Raw genomic sequence first — 20,891 nt, forward strand, 5'->3', positions numbered from 1 at the left:
TAATTTTATATGCGAAAAAAACCCAGAGTACACAGAGTACTTAAATATGAAAAACACCAACATTTTCAGAACTACATGGAATACTTTCCAAAGATTTCAATTGAGAATCCAATTTTAATTTTGTCGGTGGGCTTGTCAATTATAAACTCAAAGTTTACTTTAGCTTTATGTGCTTCTTTAATTGAGTAACTCTTTACAAACAATATTATAGATCTACTATTTTAAAAGAGTATAATTTTTAGTGTGAACACTATATGCGAACATAATTTTTGTGTGAAAACAAAGTGATATTACAACAAATTTCACATAGTTTTCATCTCATATCCCAAATCTTTACATATCTTTCTCTTCATTTTTTATTCCAAATTATATTCATTCTTTTCTATATCTTTAGTTGGTTCCTCTTTAAACATAAATTTTAAATTAGAGAACTTTTATTATTAATAATATAACTATAATAAAAAAGATTCTATATACTTACTAAAAAAAAAAATGGTTGATTTGGAACATTCATAAATTTTAACTTAACGATCATTAATATTGTCATTTGAAATGTCATTCAATTTACATAAAAAAAAAAACAAGAATAATAAAAAAAAAAACTTAAAAAGGGAAAATTTATTTGATTTTCTTATAGGTCCATAAAGTTCCCTTTTGCGTTTGATTTCCTTCTTCTTTTTTTTTTTTAATACAAACTCTATATATATGATTTTGTTAATTCTATAAATTCAATCAATTAATTTACATCTTCTAACAATATAAAAGCAACAATTTATTACAAAATAACCTATACAGAATCACTAAAAAAGAAAAAAAATTCTACATTGTATGCTGCACTAGAATGGCTATTTTGGACCTTTTTCATTTTTAAATCATCATCGCCTTGACCTTTATTATTATTGGATATACGAATTGTTATTGTATATGACGTATATTGCGTGTGGATGCACAATCAGCCTAATCTCGTGTGTCCAAATGTTGTGCATTAAACTAGTATACAATTTGTGCTATGCAGCCAAACTAAAAACAAGTTTTAAAAAATAAATTAAAAAAAATTTCTTTTTTTTTATTGTTTTAATTTTTTTGGTTAAAGAGTTTCAAATTTCAATCAAAAATAGAGAAAATTTTTTTTTTATAATTTTCATTTTATTTCTTTAAAATGTCAACTTGTAGGCGTTATTTTAGATTTTTATCTCTGCGTATGTATGTATGTTTGGTTGTAAAAAATAAACAAAATTAACAACGTTTCAATAGTTGCATTGCATTATACTAAAAAACATAAAAATCAGGAGAAAAAATCATTTTTATAAAGAGGTGCACAGTTTTTTTATCTACATGGTGCACTTCAGATTCACGCAAACCTCAAGGGTTTTTTTTTTGTATTTTTTTTTTCAATTTTCTTTTGTTTATTTTATAAATTTTTATTTTTCTGTCATTCCATAATGATGCTGCTCTCTTGAGTGTTAAGAATGACAAAAGTAAAAAAAAAATAAATAGAAAAATTAAAGGCAAATTTAATGCCAATAAGAATTCTTTGGTTTTTTAATTGTCATCTTATAGAGTTGGTAAAATTTCGAGTTTAATTTGAAAAAAAAAATTATAATTTTGTACAAGAGGTGAGGTAGAATGAACAGATTCAAAATGTTATAAATCTGATGAGAAGGTGAAATTTTAAATTAAATATTACAGCAACAGGCATTCGGCAAGGGGATAGTCTTAGTTCAATACTATTTAACTTTATTATGAATGAGATTATAAACACTATGTATGTGACGGGACGCAGTAATAAAATTGATGATCTCGAACTGAAAGCGATCTGTTAAGCCGATGACGGAGTACAGCTAAGGATTGTAAGGAAGTAATTGATATCAGCTAAGGAAGATGGTGAAGCGTTTGAAAAAGTTGCATCTAAGTTCAACTTGGTGATATCTGCTAGTAAAACAAAATCAATGAATATATCCACATATCCTCTTGGAATTCGAATTTATGAGGCTTGTACGAAACCTACGACATAGAAACGAGAGTAGGTTGTAGACCTACGACATAGAAATGAGAGTAGATTGTAGCAGAAATACAGTCATTAAGCGCTAATTTTTTATTCACACAGTTGGTTTTAAGACATTCAACTGGACAGAAGCAAATACTCTTTAGAAATAGGATTCAAAGTGTCTATCACATAGTCAGTTTATAGTAGTGTATATCAGGCTGAAATACCTTATGGTAGTCAGGCCAGCAAAGCCGAAAGCAAACACTTTTATATGGTGATTGAGGATATTACATCATTTTTGAGGGCGTTATGCGGAAGGTAAAGGATGAGTACGCATTACAAACTTCCTAAAGTTCAATTCAAAATTTTTATGGTAATAGATAGATTTTTAATTATATAATTTTTTTTATTAATTAATCATTGACAACAACCATTTTTTGAACATCAATTTATTGTGCTAACAAAAAACTCTGACCACAACCCTTCAAAACTTGATTAACTTTTAATTTTTTTTTTGTAAAATAATTTTCATTCTAAATTTTAATAGCCGTTTTCTGTTATAAAATATTTTTAAATTACAAGAAAAATTAAAAAAAACGCTAAAAAATATTTTATACATGCATAAAAAAAATTGAAAATATTAAATGAAATAAAATAGAATGTCAGCCTTATTCGTTAAAAAATAATAAAATATTGAAAGAGAGAAAAAAAAAAAACAACTTTTTAAGATAAAAATCTTTTAATTTACAACAAAAAAAAAATTAGAAAAAAAAGTACATAAACTAAAAAACCTGTTCAGTTTTGAGAAGCACAAAAACTATATAAAATTTGTTGTTGTTTCCTGGGACCGATAATTCTAAAAGAATTGAAAATTTTCTCTTATACTAGTATTCTTCATCTTCTTATTCCTTTACTTTATATATAAGACTATAGAAAAAAAAAAATGCATTTTTGCTATAGCCATTCTAATAGTGTACAAGTAAAACAAGTTGAGATTTTATCACACCAAATTGAACAACAAAAAAAAAAAATGGAGAAAAATAATTTTAAAAAATTAATTTTTTAAATTTTCTTTTTCTTTTTCATAATAATTTTAGTAAGGGAGCTATTAAAGATCTATTAAGTAATTAGATGAATAAAATTTTAAGGTGTTTCAAAAACGTTTTAACAATCAAATTATATGATTAGATTATCAAAAAAAAAACACTTACACATTTTGACATCTGCCAACACTTTTTTATAGTTTTGATAGAATTTTTGATGAAATATATGTATATACAAGTATCAGATCAGACACTTTACTTAATTAAAGAATATTCATCACAAATTTTAGTGTTTCACTATAATATTAAACCATTAAGATCATATTATCAAATATATTTTGATAAAAACTATTTTAAACCTTAACTGTACGTGGTTTGAATTTGCACTTCTTTGTATGTGTATAGCAACTTTTGACACAATTTTCAATTTTAAAAATTTTCAATGTAAATTGTATGCCATGTTTTTTTTTAAATACTTTTCTTTTATTTTCGAAAGGAGCTTCGAACATTTCAGAATTATCAGCATAGCTGCTCCCTATATAAAGCAATAAATCATATGATGCTGACTACGCACTATTAAAAGGTTAGTGTTAATTTTGTATTATTTTTGAATGTGTAACACTTGCTATGAGATGTACTTAAGTTTGCTTCCATTCTAAAAATGAATATGAATGTGAATATTGGAATATTGCACATTAAAATTTGATTTTCATATTGTCTACTAAGATATTCTCTTCAACACACTATATACACCTAAAGAGCTATTCAACACATTACCTAAAAAGGAAACGTACATTAAATTAATAAACAATTTTATTACATTTAAAAAAATTTGAATAAATTTTACATTAAAATATTGTGACAATAAAAAACATGTAAAAAATAATTATTATCCTACCTATTATTAGTGTAAATTGCTCACACAATTATAATTTAATTATATTTCACCTCCTTCCGGAATTTCTCATTATACAAATATGTAAATTTAATTTATATATGAATAAATTAATTAATAATTATTTTATATGCACATTTAAAATAATGTTATGCTGGTAAGTACTCAATTCAACACGTGCATTACATTGCTGTCTATTGTTTTTCTAAAGAATTAATTAGAATATTTTCAGACAAGCATTCTCATAAAAAAATAATACCAGCAGTGGTAGGGGTTGTGTGGTGAATGAGAATTGAAAATGCATTTTTAGAGTTATAAAATGTCTACTGAATTACGAAGATTTTATTTTAAAACCTAACCTAACATAATATTTATATAAATCTGGAATTATTTTGTATAATGTCCGTTTTAAAAACTCATTTAATTTACATTAAAATCTGTTATTAATTAAATTATTAACTAATTTCAATTATATGTTGTAATTATTATTAGCGTTATGTTATGAATTTTAAAATTTTTTATGTTTAATTGTTTATTTTTAGTACTATTGGTACCAGCTTATTAATAATTTAAATCCGCCATATTTTTTTATTCCATAGCCATAATTTAAAATTTTTAATAAAATTTTTCAAAAAGAAAAAAAATTAAAAATCAATTTAAAGAATATTAAAAAATTCAATTTATTTTTATCACGATCGAAGAGAAAAAAAACACAAATTTATTCTCTCTCAAAATTCTGAACGATTTTTTGAATCTCAAAAAAAAATATTTTCAAATGAAAAGTGAATTATTAACATAAATAGCATTTCCCCATGCAGTTTTATTTATGCAAGTTGCACACAAAAAAATATAGAAAAAAAATTTTATAAATAAATATTAAATAAATTTTTACGGTTTTCCGCTTCAAATAAATTTTAAATTTATTAGAAAATGTTTGTAATAAATACAAAAAATAATAAAAACAAAAAATTATAATAAACAAAAAATCGATACGTATATTATCTATATGTACGTACGTAGTTGCTGTCATCTTCCACACAACTCCCTAGATTCTTTAATTTGGAGCTCTCCCTAAGCACATATTGTTACTGTATTGTAGTTTCTTTATAAGTGTTTTGACTTTTTTATAGAATTTTGTTTTTTTATTTCAGACAGATCTAAGTAGTCGTATTAATTTTATTAGAATAAAATTTGTAAAACATCAAATAAGCAGTTAATTAAGCTTTAATAAGTTCTTATGAACTCGGCTAAAGCCATTCAAAAATTGTACATGAAAAGAACAATTGATGATTATTTGATTTTAAAATCGGGCGAAGATTTTAATGAAGCTCAATAGATGGGTCTGCAAAAAATTTGGAAATTGTATAAATTTTTCATGTCTAAATACATTACACTGGATTAGAAGTCTAATATACATAAATACATACATAAATACATATGTATGTATATGGTTTTGGTTATGTAAAATATGATAACCATAAGGTTTTTAAGATCAAGGCGGTCAGTGTACGTGCGAATTCAGCACAACAAAAATCCCCCTTTTTCAACAACAAAAAATCAACATTTTTTTATAAATTTACAACAAAATAAGCAAATATATTGGAAGAATTTCTCTTGTAGATTTTCTAGAAATTACGAAATTGCGAATAATTACGTATGTCGCCGATAATAAGATTTTTCGAATTTCACTTAATACCTTGTTATTATATGTATGTTCTTGGTGTTCTGCGATGAAAATTGAAGACAGTAAAATTTAAGCACCATAAAATATTTTTAATAACTGTAATAATATTAAAACTGCAATTTCATGAACGTCAAAACAATTTATGCCACGCAAATGAAATTTATTTTTTTTTTTATTAAATTAAAATTATATTTTTTATTTACACAAAAATAAATGAAAATATTGAGTCAATGAAGAAGTTCTTCTTTTTACATACCTATAAAAAAAATAAAATTATTTGGCAGATCAAGTTGCTTTCTTCTGTCATACTTGAAAAAGCTACCAACTAACAACAACATAAATAGAAAAACAACACAAAATTTTTATAGTAAACAAAAACCTTTTTTTTTTCGTAAACAAAATGTAAACAGACTGCAAATGCAATTCAATTTTTGATATTGATATATTTACAATATTTATGTTTACATTATACATACATACATAGTTTATATGCGATGGGCTTTGCTGCTACCATAATGTACGTCGGTGTAGTAATGTCAGTGTAGTATACGTGAAATTTTGATAACAAATTTATGAAATTTCATTTGCAGTTCAATGACTTTTCTCTTTGCGATCGTTTTGTTTTCTTTTTTTTTTTTGTAAAATTTGAAACATTTTTAAATTATTTTTTTTTTCATTTTTTTTTTTTGATAATAAGTTCAATTAGAAAAACAACACATAAAATTTTAATAATATTTTTTTGTTTTTCGATTTTCAATTTGAGACGAAAAAAAATATTTTCTGGTTCTTAAGAAGAAAAAAGATGGAAAAAACGGAAGAATTAAATATTAACACAGGTGAATTATTTTAGGAAAAAAATACAAAAATAATAAAATGTTTGTCAAAAATTATAAAAAATGATAAATTGGCTACCAGTTTTTATATATGTATTTTAAGTTATATTCTACGAAAATCTCATGTTCCTCTACAAAAAAATTGGAATTTTCTATTTTACCAAAACAACGAAGATAAAATGTGAGATAAATAAATATTGAATAATATACCATTGGAGTTGATCTTCTATTATGTAGGTATGATAAATTTGATTGTTATAATAATTTATGTAAATTGGACAATATTTTATATACTCTTAAATGAATTTTATTAAAGGAAAATAACTTATCCTAGAAAGACTAGGTGGTCGCCGTCTCTTGGAAGCACTTTGTTAACATAGAGAATTTTTAACAACATCTCCGACTGCTGCAACTACTGCACTTTACTCATGTAAAAAAACCCATTGGGTTTAAATGAAGTCTAAAGCAGAATATGATTACTGCACTGGTAAAGGTCCTGTTTATATACAATTATTTGGTGTGTTATTAGCACTTAAACAACGTTCGTCAATTTAAAACTGATAAGCAAAATCTAAAGAAAGACAATATTATGCATTGGAATACCGCTCCGCCCGATCTTTATATAAAGATTCTTGAAACGCCATTCAAATGAACATTCTGGAAAAATTTATAAAATCGCGTAAAAAAGCCATCGGAAGGAGGTGTCATCTAATTTTGAATATAATTTATTAATTCTACGCAGCCGTGGTATAAGATCAGTTTCTTATGTACAATTATTTAGTTTGGTGAGTTGCACTGAACACGTCCGTCAATTTAAAACTGATAAGCAAAATTCAAAGAATTTCAATAACATGCATTGAAAGGCCGTTTGGATTCTGAATAAAGTTGAATATAATTCATTGATTTGCATTAAATTCGTTCGTCAATTTAAAACTGATAAGCAAAGTTTAAAGAATTATAGTGAATTACACTATAATTACAGTGAGTATCAATAGATCTCTACTTTTGCAATTGACATTCTGGCGAAAATAGAGTATGGTGGTGCCGTAGTGTCACATTTATGGCTTGAAAAAACAATTAAAATATTCACTTAACATAATATACAGAAAAATAATAATTAGCTAAATTTTTATGACTAATTTAAAACCAAAAGAAATTACATAACATGTTTCAACTATAAAAGAAGGTCTTTTTTTTAGAAACATATGCTTTTTTAGCCAACTATATATTATAATAATTATAAAAATATCGGTTATAATTGCATAATGTTAATGAAAATGCAGATGTTTTGTTGGTCTTCATTAAAGAAATAAAATAAAGATGCCATTTTTTTTTTCAAATTTTCTCCTTATATTGTATAATCTATTTTCTTATATGCAAGTATTTAGAAAAAAATTTCAATTCTTCGCATCAAATTCTTAGAAACAAAAAATTTTTTTGACCTTAACATACAATTTATTAAATTACCAAATTGCATAACAATATTTTTTTTTTACTCACCTTTTTATTAATTCCATCTGTTCAATTTTGTATTACATTAATTTAAAAGAAATCCAACAAAAGGATTATCAGACTCGCAGAGTAATCATAATCGAAAAAAAACAGCAATCCTTTTATAAAAAAAAAAAAAAAAGGATTCTTAAAAAAAATTATTTTATGAATTATGAAACAAAAGCAGATGGTTTTCAAATATCCTTATATTATTGAACTATTTATATTCATTTATTATCTTAAATTAACTAACAATAGACCAGGTTTATTATACACATATATTTATTATTACATTTTGATGCGCGATATATCGGGGTATTAAATGAAAAAAACCGTGAAAAACTTATCAAAATATTTTTAATTTAAACTTCTTCTGCTATAAATAAAAAATTTCTTCCAAAAATTTTTTCATAACAAAAAAACCACATACATAAAATGACAAAATATTCAAGGATCAATTTGCAGGAGAGACTAAATAAAAGATCTTTATCTTTCATATATTTTTAACATATTGAGAGTTGAGGCAAGGAAAGGGTATTAAAACATGGGCAAAATAAACACACGTCTAATGCTTTTTCTTTAATAAAAAAACCAAAAAAAATTCACATGGCATATTAAAAAAATCAAATGTTCTAATATGATGGTGGTGAATTCAAAAGGGACTTCTCGATCACATCAAATTAAAATGTCATCTTGTTCATTACTATACTTTAATATATGGAAAAAAATATCCTTGGAAAATTATCACACCATACCACTACACTTTTAGCTGATATCAAAATAAATTCGTATAAAATCGAATTTTTTTATTAATTTTAATTGATTGAGTAAAAAAAAATTTTGTGTAGAAATGCAAATAAAAAATTAAAAAAAAAAAAAACAAACATAAAAAAACGCCAATAATTAGAGAAATGTCAAAAATGAAATGGCAATAATCAACACTTTGTGTAAGACTTATACAACAATAAATTGATGCATTTAATTGTATATGGCCCTTAACCTAACCTAAGACCCGCAGTTTTTTGCGTTTTTTTTATATTTATTTATTTTTTTTTACATATACTATATGTGTATGTATATTTAAGAATTTCTTTACTGTAATATTGAATTTAAAAATTGAAATGAAAATTGTAAAACAACTAAAAAAAAATACTAAAATAGTTTGTCCCTGTCAACTCTGGGATAAAAAAAACGTGTTAAACTAAGAAACATCTTTGCAGCATATCATCCCTCATTTCACCTTTGGTGAAATATTGAATTTTAACGCATACAGTAAGCGGATGTTATTAGGCAATTGTATGTCATTACTTGAAACTGTAAAATGATTTTAAATGAGTAAAGTTCCGTGGCTTCAACGAAAGCTTCAAAATTAATGACGAACAAAACATTTTAATTTTGAAATTTTGAATTTTCCGTTTTATTGAAATATGTATGTAATTTTTAAAATATCAATTGCCAAAATTTTCTTAATAGCATAAATAATTGTCATTGCAAAATCAAGCGTTATCGACATGATCGTCAAATTCTTGACATACTCCTGAAATGGCCTGTATTTAAACATATCATTTTTATATATATTTAAATTATAAACATCATTAAAATTATTATAACTCCCCACAAGAAATAAGATCGTTTCAGATATTCTTGGAATATACGAAAAAAAAGCATTTTAAAAAAATAAATGAATGTATTTAATCAATTTTTACATCATCAAAATGATTCGTACGCAATGTCATGTAGCGCAATCTATTGCAGCGTATACAATCATTGAAGCATTCCCATTCATTATTCAATATATGTACATGCATGATGTATTTAGTATTATATGGCATATATACATATACCCTTTATAAATAGGGGTCGGTGTTAACGTGAAAATAAAGAATAAATAAAATATTGCGTGTGAAGTGCAGTTTTATAGCTTTTCCTCTCTCATTCTCTCAGTTTTTTTTTACGATACCGTGTTGCTAAGTAAATTAATTGAGAAAATGAAATTATTTGAAAAAATCAAGGGGATGCTATATCAATTGGAGGGCTACAGTATAAGTATGTGTATAAAGGTATTGATCTATTATAATAAATGTTTGCATTGCATTTTTTTACGCGCAATTTTATAAGGGCTTAGGGCTTTTTCTTGATTTTTTTTTCCTAATTTTTCCTATTTAATATAATAATTTTTTTTATGTTGGTATCAAAAGATAACATCTATTATAACATTGGATTATTTAATAGATATTTATTTATAGAATGTTAAAAAGAGATTTTAATCAATAAATTTATTTTTTATATGTAGTTAGAAACCTATTAAGAGGAATAGTAGTTATTAAAATTTTGATCGTTAATTTATTTTAATTAAAATTTTATTTTATAATAATACTTATGTGTATAATTATATGGTTTTTTTTAAATTTAAGAAATTATGTGCAATATGTAAGAAACTTGTATTATTGTTCCATGCAAATATTAAGAATGAAAATTGAATTTAAATTCAAGAAACCAGTGTGAATGAATCTCAAAAAAATGCTACATAAAATCAAAATGTTGAAGCTATAGAATAAATAGGATTTTTAATAATTTGAAAATGCATTGAAAGTTCTAAATTAAATTCTAAAAACTAAAATCTTTGTTGTCTAAATTAATCAAAAATTAAATATCTTTGTTTTGCAGATTTGCGACAGTCTCGAGTAATTCTTCAATATCCAACGTATGCTCTTATACTCTTCTTAAAATTTATATTGTTTCTACATTGGTTGCAGATTTTGCAGTCTGAATTTTGAAATATACTCAAAATATTAGCTGATATACTCTAATATCAAAATATGAAATATACTCTGATTAGCTACAATAATATTTTTAAAGTATTACCGTAGTTCTATGTTTAGTTTGCCGATATATTAAAAATAAATTTTGAAAACTGTGACAATTTTTGCATTCCATTTTGCGCTTGGCAAAAACAAGTTAAATTTAATAGTAAACTTTGTAAGAATGAGGACAACTCTATAAACTAAATGTAAAAATGAGCTAATTCTCTCCTAAATGAGTAAATATACTCAAAAGTAACATTCGAAAAAATATGGAAAAAGAGATTAATTTTTATTTAACAAATTTTAAACTATCACACAATTTTTTTTTTGTATTCAATTATAATTAAACACAGTATATAACAAAAAAGAGAAAAAAAATAAGGAAAAGAAAAAAAAAAAATATTTAACACTTAAATTAAATTTCAATAAAAAGAAGAAAAAAAAAATTGATTAGAAATTTTGAACACTCAATTTAATCTTCTGTCCAACCATTACATTTTAAATCACCTTCAACAGTACAAGTACCAGCTAAAATTGCTTTATAAAAACTAAAATAATTTTCACCAGCAGCAATAAAATAAAATTCTGGACATATTGATGAATTCTTATTGAAAAATTCTAATTTCTTTGGTAGTGCTATACTTAATAATTTTTCAATTTTATGTTCACATTTTATATGAGAAAATTCAACAAATCCTTGTATTCCACGATAAATATACAATTTTATAAAATTTTTTCCTTCAACAAAACCCAAAATTGTTTCATCTCTTATATTTAATACAGCTAAATTACGTGGATTCGATGATTCAATTGTTTGAAAAACATGTCCTTGCATAATATCAAAAAATATTTTTATTGAATCTTTAATATTTTCATCTAAATTACTACGTTTTTCATAATTTTTTGAATTAATAATTGCATATAGTGTATGTTGATTCTCTTTATAACTAACTTTTATTGGTAATATTTCACCAGATATTTTATCTGGTATATGATTATTATCAGCAATTAATAAATTACTTAATGATCCAGATGATATATCACGACCAATAATCGGTTCATGAAAATATTCTTCAATATTTCGACGACTAAATAATGGATTTGTTGTTTTTGTTGTTATATTGGAATATTGTTGTTGGTGTTGTTGACGTTGTAGAATAGATTTTTTAATAGATGGTGTAAATTGTATACCACGTTCTAATTGTATATTTGAATTATTTGTTGTTGTTTTAATTTCATCTTTTATTTCGAAATTATTTTTATTTATATTTAATGGTTTTAAAAATTCAAGACGATTCATAAGAAAATTTAATAAATTATTTAAAATTAATTTTAAATATTCTTGTCTTTTAATTTGAATTTGTAAATTTTCTTCATTATTTTCAATTTTAAAATTTTTTATAACATTATCAGCAATATTCATTATACCAGTTGTAATTATTTTAATTAATTTTTTTCTATAAACTCTTAATGTTTCTAAATTAGCACTTGCTTGATGCATTAATAAATTATCTAAAATTTTCTCTTTATCATCAATTAAATTTGTAATTATTTGAATATTTTTAATGGTATTCCAAGAATATATTGTTATATTTATAGCTTTAAATGTTATATAATCGAAATTAGTTCTATTTTGATTTTCATATGAAATAAAATTATAATCATCTAAAATTCTTTGATTTTGTATTTCATTTAATATTTGACTATAAGAATTTTCATTAATTTCATTGGTAATATTTTGGTAATTTGGAAAATTGGAATTTTGTTGAAGAGCCTTTATAGTATTAGAAATATTTTTTACTAAATCAAATAAAATGTCGTATAAATCGATTTTAACACTTTCAAATGTAATATTAATATTCTTTTTTGGTAATTTACTAATATTATCATTTTTAATTATGGTACGTTTTTTACGATTCTTTGAATTTTTAAAATTCTTATTAACAATTAATATTCTTTTACCATCAGAAATTGCTGCACCAAATTCTGTATTATCTGGTAAAAATCTATATAAACCTCTTGATTCTTTTGGTAGTTCCCATATTTCATCTTCAATATCTTCACTACTTCTACCAGGATTCAATTTAATTACAGAATTTTGATTTAATGATATACCATAAACAAATCCATTCTGATTTGGATCATAATATATTGAATCAAAATGTCCATAAAATTGTCCATGATCTGATATATTTCCACTATTAAATACCCAATATTTAACACCTTGACTTTTACATTTTGATATTTCATTTTCTTTAGAATTTGTCAATAAATTTAAATCACCATTCTTTTCTGATATTGCTATATATTCGAAAACCGAACCCGATTCAAATTTATTTATTTGAACAAATTTTGAATTTTTTACGTCCCATTGGTATATAATTGTATAACAATCAACATTTGATAACAAATAATAAGTTTCATTATGTTTAAATATATTTATGGTATTTATAAGCCCATTTTCTTTATATTTTGTTGATTCTTCAAAATATTTTACGAAATAAATACGATTTTGTGATTTTTTCATAATTTTTTGGATTTTCTGACATAAAATGTTGTAATCATCAGTGATATGTTTGAATTGTTTCTGTTGATCTTCTGTTGGTCCATCTAATTGTCCACGTATCATATCCAATGGGATATTATTAATATAATGATCATGGCCAATAATATTTCCTTTAACATATAGATTTTCAATATTCCAATGACCGGTAATTGTCTGTTCAGTACGACCACTTGACCACAATGATTCATCATACCATTCATTGAAATTAAAACCAGATATTGTATCTTTTGTAAATACTTCTGGTACAGTTAAATTTTTAAAGAAAACTGGTGAATATAATTCAATTGTTTTAGATTCAAGATGTATAACATCAGAAATATTTTTTTTCTCATTAACAAGTGCATCAATTTGAAGATCATGAAGTATTTTAAATGATTTTGCTGTTATAGATGATGTTATACGTTGTTCTAAACGATTTTTCTAAAATAAAAATTAAGAAGGTAACAAATTGTTTATAAGTCTTAAAAATTTGGTTTATAAAAGCTTACCATAACCGTATTCTCCATTTCAGCTTTAATATCCCATTTGTCGTTTATTAAGTTTATTGTTGTTAAGGATCCAGTTAAAAATAATTCCGATACATGTATTTCATGTGTAAAATTTTGATAAGTATGCAATGTTACAAGATTTTCCAAATCGTAATCATTGAAATATTTAGCATGCAAATCATTAGAATCCAGACTTCCAGATGAAAAATAAAGCTCTGAAGATTAAATGAAAAAAGAATGTTAGAATAGCAATGTTAGAAATAATTCAGCTTTAAATTGAAATTTGTTAGGACCAGTGAACAATTTTCAAAAAAGAATATATTGAAATTTTGAATAAATTAAAAAAATCTTGAAGCATTAGCAATTTTTTTTGTTCTAAATTCATTTAATTTACAATTTTTTATACAAAAAAATTTACTATATACTTACTTGGAATATCCAAATCTTCATCTAATGACACACTATTCAACTTCCATTCGATAATATCACAACCACCAATATTCGAAGTATGTAGTTCTTCTTTAACTTCAAGAAAATCTACTATAACAGGCTCATTAAAAATTACAGGACTATGAATTTCTATAATTTCATTTTCATTATCGTAAACAATATTTTCAAATGCATTCACCAAATTTAATCCATTTAATATATCAATATGTATGTTGCCTTTAAATTCAATTGGTTGTTCAAAAATAATTTCACCTGATATTAACGTTGGCTCATCTTTATATACTAAATTATTTATAAAATTTGTACAATTTTCAAATCCATTTAATTTTCCAATTATATTTAAATTATCAATAGTAATTGGATCTTTTACTTCAATTTCATTATTACCAAGAATATAACATCCTAAATTTTCATCATATCGGCATAAATCAGTAAAAACTTCTGATTCAATATCATTAAAAGATTCACCAATATTTAAATTTTCAATTTCTAAATTACCAAATATATGAAGATTACCTTTAAAATTTAATTTATTTACATTTGTTCGTGCTAAATTTTTCGTTTCACCTTGATTTAAACGTGTAATTTGAGCATTCTGTAATATTTCAATTGGATTTATAAATGTTTTCTCGGATTTAATTGAATTTAATTGATTTTTGTTATTGGTATTTAAAAATTTTGAATTATTTTTCCATACAATATCATTTATAAAAGACTGAAAATTTTCATTGTTAAGGAGACCATTTATTTTTACATCATTTTCGAAATTAATTGAATTTTTAAAAATTATTGGATTATTAATTTGATTTTCACGATTCAACCAAATCACACGTGATAAAATTTCTTCATTAAATGGTTTTCCATTAATTGTTCCATTAATATCAATATTACCATTAACAATTAATTCTCGAATTGTAATTAATCCTTGTTTTACCATAAATGGAATATCATGTACTCTTTCTAATAATTGTATAGCCTTTGAGAATTCAAAACCATTAAGATTAATAATATCTAAATCATTTTCAATTGTAAGTTCCTCAAAATATAATTCATTTGTATTATTTTTAATAATATTTAATTCATTATCAGTTACATTCAATTCTCTTAGCTCGATACCATTTAATATACCACTAGATCCTTCAATATCAACTTGAGTTTCCACTAAATCAGCTATAATAGTATCAAGTTCAAAATTTTCAAATTCCATATCTTCATTAATATTTACAAAATCATTTATAGATTCACCATTTAATAAATTAAGAACTATTAATTCAGATATATTTAGAAATTCTGGATTTTCTACAATTAAAGTAGAATTTCTAAGTTGATTTCCATCAATCATTGTTGTATTTTCAAATAAATTTTGTATATTAATTGAATCGAATGTTCCAGATAATTCTAAATTTTCAATTTCAATATCACCAACAATTTTATTGAATTCGAGTTCTTGAACGGTATCTTTTGTAACAAAATTGTTTATTGGGATATCATTTAGATTATTTGATTTAATTTCTATATTATCAGTAAATTCAATTCCTCGATTAAATATTTTCTTTGATTCTATTACAATTGAATCATTTTCAATTTCATTTTTGTAAATAATATTTTCGAGAATTACATCTAAATCTTGTCCATTGAATTTTTCAACAACTTTAACAGTTCCATTTATTTCAAGAACATTAAATCGGCAAGCTGCATTAATGACTGTAGTCTCCAATATTGTTGGATTTGATAAAAAGTCTTTGAGACCTCGACCAGATATTGTTCCATTTACCTAAAATGAAATTTTAAAACATTTACTCAATTATGTATGCACAATAAAAAGATGTCTAATCCAACCTCTAAAAGCTCACTGACTTCTAACTGCCTAAAAGTGGTTTTCCCAGTTATTGTTTGATTTGTTGATAGTGTAACAAAAGTTAATGGATCAATTCCGTTTATTAAACCAGCCGTGTCCATTGCATTTGCTTCTACAAATCAGAAATAAGCCAAAATTAACTAAATATTAATATATAATTTTACCTAAAAGTCCAGTGAAATTTTTTCTTGCAGTAATAACATTTGTTCTAGGACCGCTTGACCATAAAAATCCATATGGAAATTCAATGTTATTTACAAAATCAATTTGTAAACCTTGATCAATTTCAACATCCTGTATGAATTCCAAAATTAAATTAAATTTTCCATTTAAATACAATAAAAATTAACTTACACCTTCAACAATTAAAGTATTAAATTTAGCTGGGAATGTAATTAAAGTAACTTTACTTAAAAATTCAGTCCATCTAATACCATTAATAAATTCAAATTCTATATCACCATCAATTTTTAATTCGTTCAGCTCTAAGGTTTCATTATTTCTAGCAAATGTTCTCTGTTCAGCACTATTTTCATTAAATGACTCTTTTACAGTCAAACCATTTTCAAATATTATTGTGCCATTGAAATTTAATATACCATTTTCGATTAATTTGGGAATCGGTTTAGTATTTATTAAATCAACAATAAGATTCTCAATAATAACATCATGAAGTTCTAAATCAATATAATCAAATTCTTTTATTGACCGTTTTACTTTCACATCTGAATCAAAGCAATCATCATTGCCTTCATTTTCAATGTTAGCACTATCCATATTCGTATCATTTTCGGAAAATTGCTCTTCAAGATTTTTAATATCTTCACTCAATTCCTCTAGATCTTTAATTAACAATTCTACATCAATATTTTCATCTTCTTCTGTCCATTTAATATCATTAACAAAAATTTCTTCAATATCACCATCAAATAATAATTCAGTAGCACTAAAATAATCCAAATCAAGGTCAAGTAAATTGCCATCAGAATTTTCAATAAAACTATTTGTATTTTCAAGTATTTCTTCTTGTTCTGTAGCAGTAGAATTTAAAAATTCAAATAATTCTTCCAATTCTTGGACTTCCGTTTTTCTTTCTTTTAATATTGTATTAATTGTAAATACACCAGATGGCGCATCTTCCCTTGGTACTATAATCGAAATATTACGACCACCATCAATTATAGCAGCACCAGCAATACCACTTTCACGTTCTAAATCAAGCATACAACTAACACCAAAATGATATGTTTCACTTCCAAGAGTACATGGAATATCACCGGCTGCTTCAAATGATTGCCCATTCCAAACTAAAGCTTCTAAAACTGTTAAAGAATGTCCAGCAAATTCCATAATATGTTGTACTAAAAGTATTAAATCATCACGATATGTACGAGCTGGTATAGGAAAATATCTATGTACTAATTTAAAATAACCACCGAATAATGTTTGTGGTATAAAATCACCACGATAATAACGTAAAATTTTTGGTTCTTTACCACTTATTGCCAAATATGAATAACCACCCATTTTAAAAGCAGTAATAGATTTTAAATCTTCTGATGTAAATTTTTCAGCTAATTCATAACGAAATTCTGCATCTGGATTATAATCATATACTAGAACATCATTTTCTTGTGTAACAGCTAATACAGCTTCACGTCCTGTATCCAAAAATATCATTTCATCGGTTGGATATTTTAATGGTATCATTTGTATTATCCAAAATTCTTTAGTATCTTCAATAAATTCATATATATTAATTGAATATTTTCTATAATCTTCTGTAACAGCTAAAATAGCTAAATATTCTCGACCATCAATTTGATAAAATTTCATAATTTTAGCTATTTTACCAATATTCCATGTCCATATTAATTCTAAACTTTTTGATTCAATCCATGATATTGAATTACCAATTGATATTAATATAACACCAGTTGAACGATCACTTGTTGTATTCCAAAAACTAAATGTTTCAAATGCTTCAATTGGATAACCAAAATCAACACGTAATGCTTCTTCATATTTTCCATCTGATATTAATAATATATGATGTGCTTTAAGTCCAATCCAATAATTTTCACTTTCAGTTCTTAATATTTTCCATTCTCGTACACCATCGCCTAATATAAATTTTGGATCTTCTTCAATTGATGTAACAGTTAGAACTTCACGATCAACAAAATGTTTTGGTAAAAAATCTTCTAATAAAAATTTTTGCCGATCTTCATCACCAGTTGCCGCCAAATTACTATGAACTGTATTTGCTTTTATACCAGATGATTCAATTTTATCATTATTAATACCTAATGGATCAATTTCTTTTGCAATTATTTTATCTAAATCATCATTATAGCTGCTACGACCAGTTGGATTATCAAAATTAGTTCCATTTGTTGCTTGACCTACTAATGTTTCATTTGGTTTCCTACTTGGTTTTATTTTTACCTTAATAGTTCCATTATTTTTACTGGAATGATTAACTGGAATTGTTGACTGAGAGAAAAAAAATATTTAATAATAAATTTTTTGACACTTGATTTTAGAAATATTTGGATTAAAAGTTCAATTAGAAATAACAGGATTACTTTAAATTTTTTTTTTTAATTATTCTCACATTTTTTGATTTTTTATTATCTTCTAAATTAATATGATAACGATTTTCTGTAATAGCTCTGCTTATTTCATCCCTTAAAGCTTTTGTTTCCATTAAATTTTTGTCGGTAACCTCAACTCTTGTATTATTTTTTGTGTTACCATGTGTTTTATAATTTTTATTTAAACGTTCTGGTGTAACAATTTGACTCTAAATTTTAGAAAATACTTTAATACAATTAGGTTCAATTAAATGCGTTTTATTAATCATACCTGTCCAAAATCACATAAACTAATAATAAAAAACAATAAAATAATAATAACAAATTTTGAATATAATTTTAAAAACATTTTTTTCAAATTTTTTATTCAAATATCATTTAAAACATTGAAATTTTATACTATGCAGCACATTCTGTCCTTTAATTTAGAAGATTATAAAAAAGAAAAAATTTAATTATTAAAGTCTGTGTTCTTACTCGGCTAAAGCAAAATGATAGAAATCCGAAAATAAATATAAAATCAATACATAAAAGTAAACGGTAATTTGAATACTTTCCACACATTATTTTATGTGCATCTGAAATTGGCAAAGAGTAAATTTAAAAAGAGAAATTGAAAACCTGTTTTTAAAATTTATACTAGAAAAATCTTGCTCTATAATTATTATGCTGCAAAAAAAAATATCGATCCAAAAAAAAATTCTCAAAGCAGCCTGTAGTGTCTTATATTTCGTTTATGATACGATAGCAAAATTTACAACAATAATTTAATTTTTATCTACAATTTGAATATTCCCAAAAATTTTCGACAAAAATTTGGAAAAAAATTTTTTTTGAGTTTTAAGTTTAATAATTTAAAACAATCAAAACTTAATTAAAATTTTTTATAAAAATTTGAAAATTTCTATTGCACTTTCTGTTCAATTCCGAATATTAATTTATTGTTAATACAAATTTAATTTTAAAATTAATTTCCATTATTATTACAAATACTTTGCCTTTATATTCTGATTGCAATATCGTTTTTTTTCTGCATTTCATTTACTCAAACAGTGAATATTGCGAACAATTAACCCGCACTAATTAAAATAAAATCAAACATAAAGTGCATTAAAATCACAAGTTTTTCAAAATCTAAACTCTTACAATCGCTAACAATCACTATTACACTTAATAACACAATTCAATCAAACTGTATTACATAGAAATAGAACAATAGTGTTATTATTATAAAGGTACTTTAATAAAAAAAATTTAAATTTTTTGCCAAAAATGCAATATCCAATTTCGTAAAACAAAATTAAATAAAAATCCGAACAAAATAAAAATTTCAATTAAACATTCAATTTGAACTTTTGTTAGGTCAAAGGCACCGGAAATATGCAATTGTAAATGAAATGGCTCATAAATTCCATAAAAACCAAAAAACCCAAAAAAAAAACAAAGAATTGTTATAACAATCAAGAGAATACAAAAAAATCTAATATAACAATGAAAATAATGAAAAAAATTCAGACCCATTAAATAAGTGATTTCTGCACACATGATATTTTTAAGTGGAGTGTTTTTAGTGCTTTTTTTCTGTTCTATTATGGAATATAATTTTTGTTTTTGACTTCCGTTTTCTATTATAATTTTAATTTTTTTTTGCCTTAATTTTCTACTTTTGGTATTTTATTATTTATTTATTTATTTGTACCTTATAAATTCTTGTAATCAATATCTTTTGCAATTATAATAGTTTACTTACACAAACAAATATGCATATGCATGAATATAATATATCTGTATGAGTTTACTTGATCAGTTGCGTATGTCAAATAAAAAATATAAATGGCAGTTTGTAAAATAGCACATTTCCCTTACAACAGTAATTCTATATGCAAATGTATCATATAATCTTCATTAAAGTTTCACTAGGTGGCTACATAATCACCACAATGATGATGGATTTAAAAGATCTTCATAATATTACCAAGTCATATTGGAAATTTTAGAAAAAAATTTAATGTAAAATTTTAACATCTATTTTGTTTACAAAACTCTGACTGGCCTGAAAAACGAAGAAATCGAATAGAAATCAATAAGCACATTTTTTCTTCCTTTTCTTGTTATAAAATATTTAAAAAAAAAATATGCCAGAATAGAATTTCTAAACAAAGAACAAGATGCAATTAATGATTAAATGCAAAAAC

At 24.1% G+C, this 20,891-nt stretch overlaps 1 protein-coding gene across 1 annotated transcript; it reads right to left on the reverse strand.

Moving 5' to 3' along the window:
* Nucleotides 1–11,136: 11,136 nt before the first annotated feature.
* On the reverse strand, nucleotides 11,137–19,133 carry LOC129613349 (uncharacterized). Its single transcript, XM_055527361.1, has 9 exons — nucleotides 18,968–19,133; nucleotides 18,717–18,905; nucleotides 16,454–18,595; nucleotides 16,264–16,393; nucleotides 16,081–16,211; nucleotides 14,221–16,015; nucleotides 13,792–14,006; nucleotides 12,425–13,723; nucleotides 11,137–12,259 (listed from the first exon to the last, which is right to left on the reverse strand). Exons 1-9 carry the CDS (start codon nucleotides 19,043–19,045, stop codon nucleotides 11,210–11,212), a joined length of 7,029 nt encoding a protein of 2,342 aa, XP_055383336.1. The 5' UTR covers nucleotides 19,046–19,133; the 3' UTR covers nucleotides 11,137–11,209.
* Between the last annotated feature and the right edge of the window lie 1,758 nt (nucleotides 19,134–20,891).

This window comes from Condylostylus longicornis, unplaced genomic scaffold, assembly GCF_029603195.1.
Source record: "Condylostylus longicornis isolate FDR11 unplaced genomic scaffold, ASM2960319v2 ptg000083l, whole genome shotgun sequence".
Lineage (NCBI taxonomy): Eukaryota > Metazoa > Arthropoda > Insecta > Diptera > Dolichopodidae > Condylostylus > Condylostylus longicornis.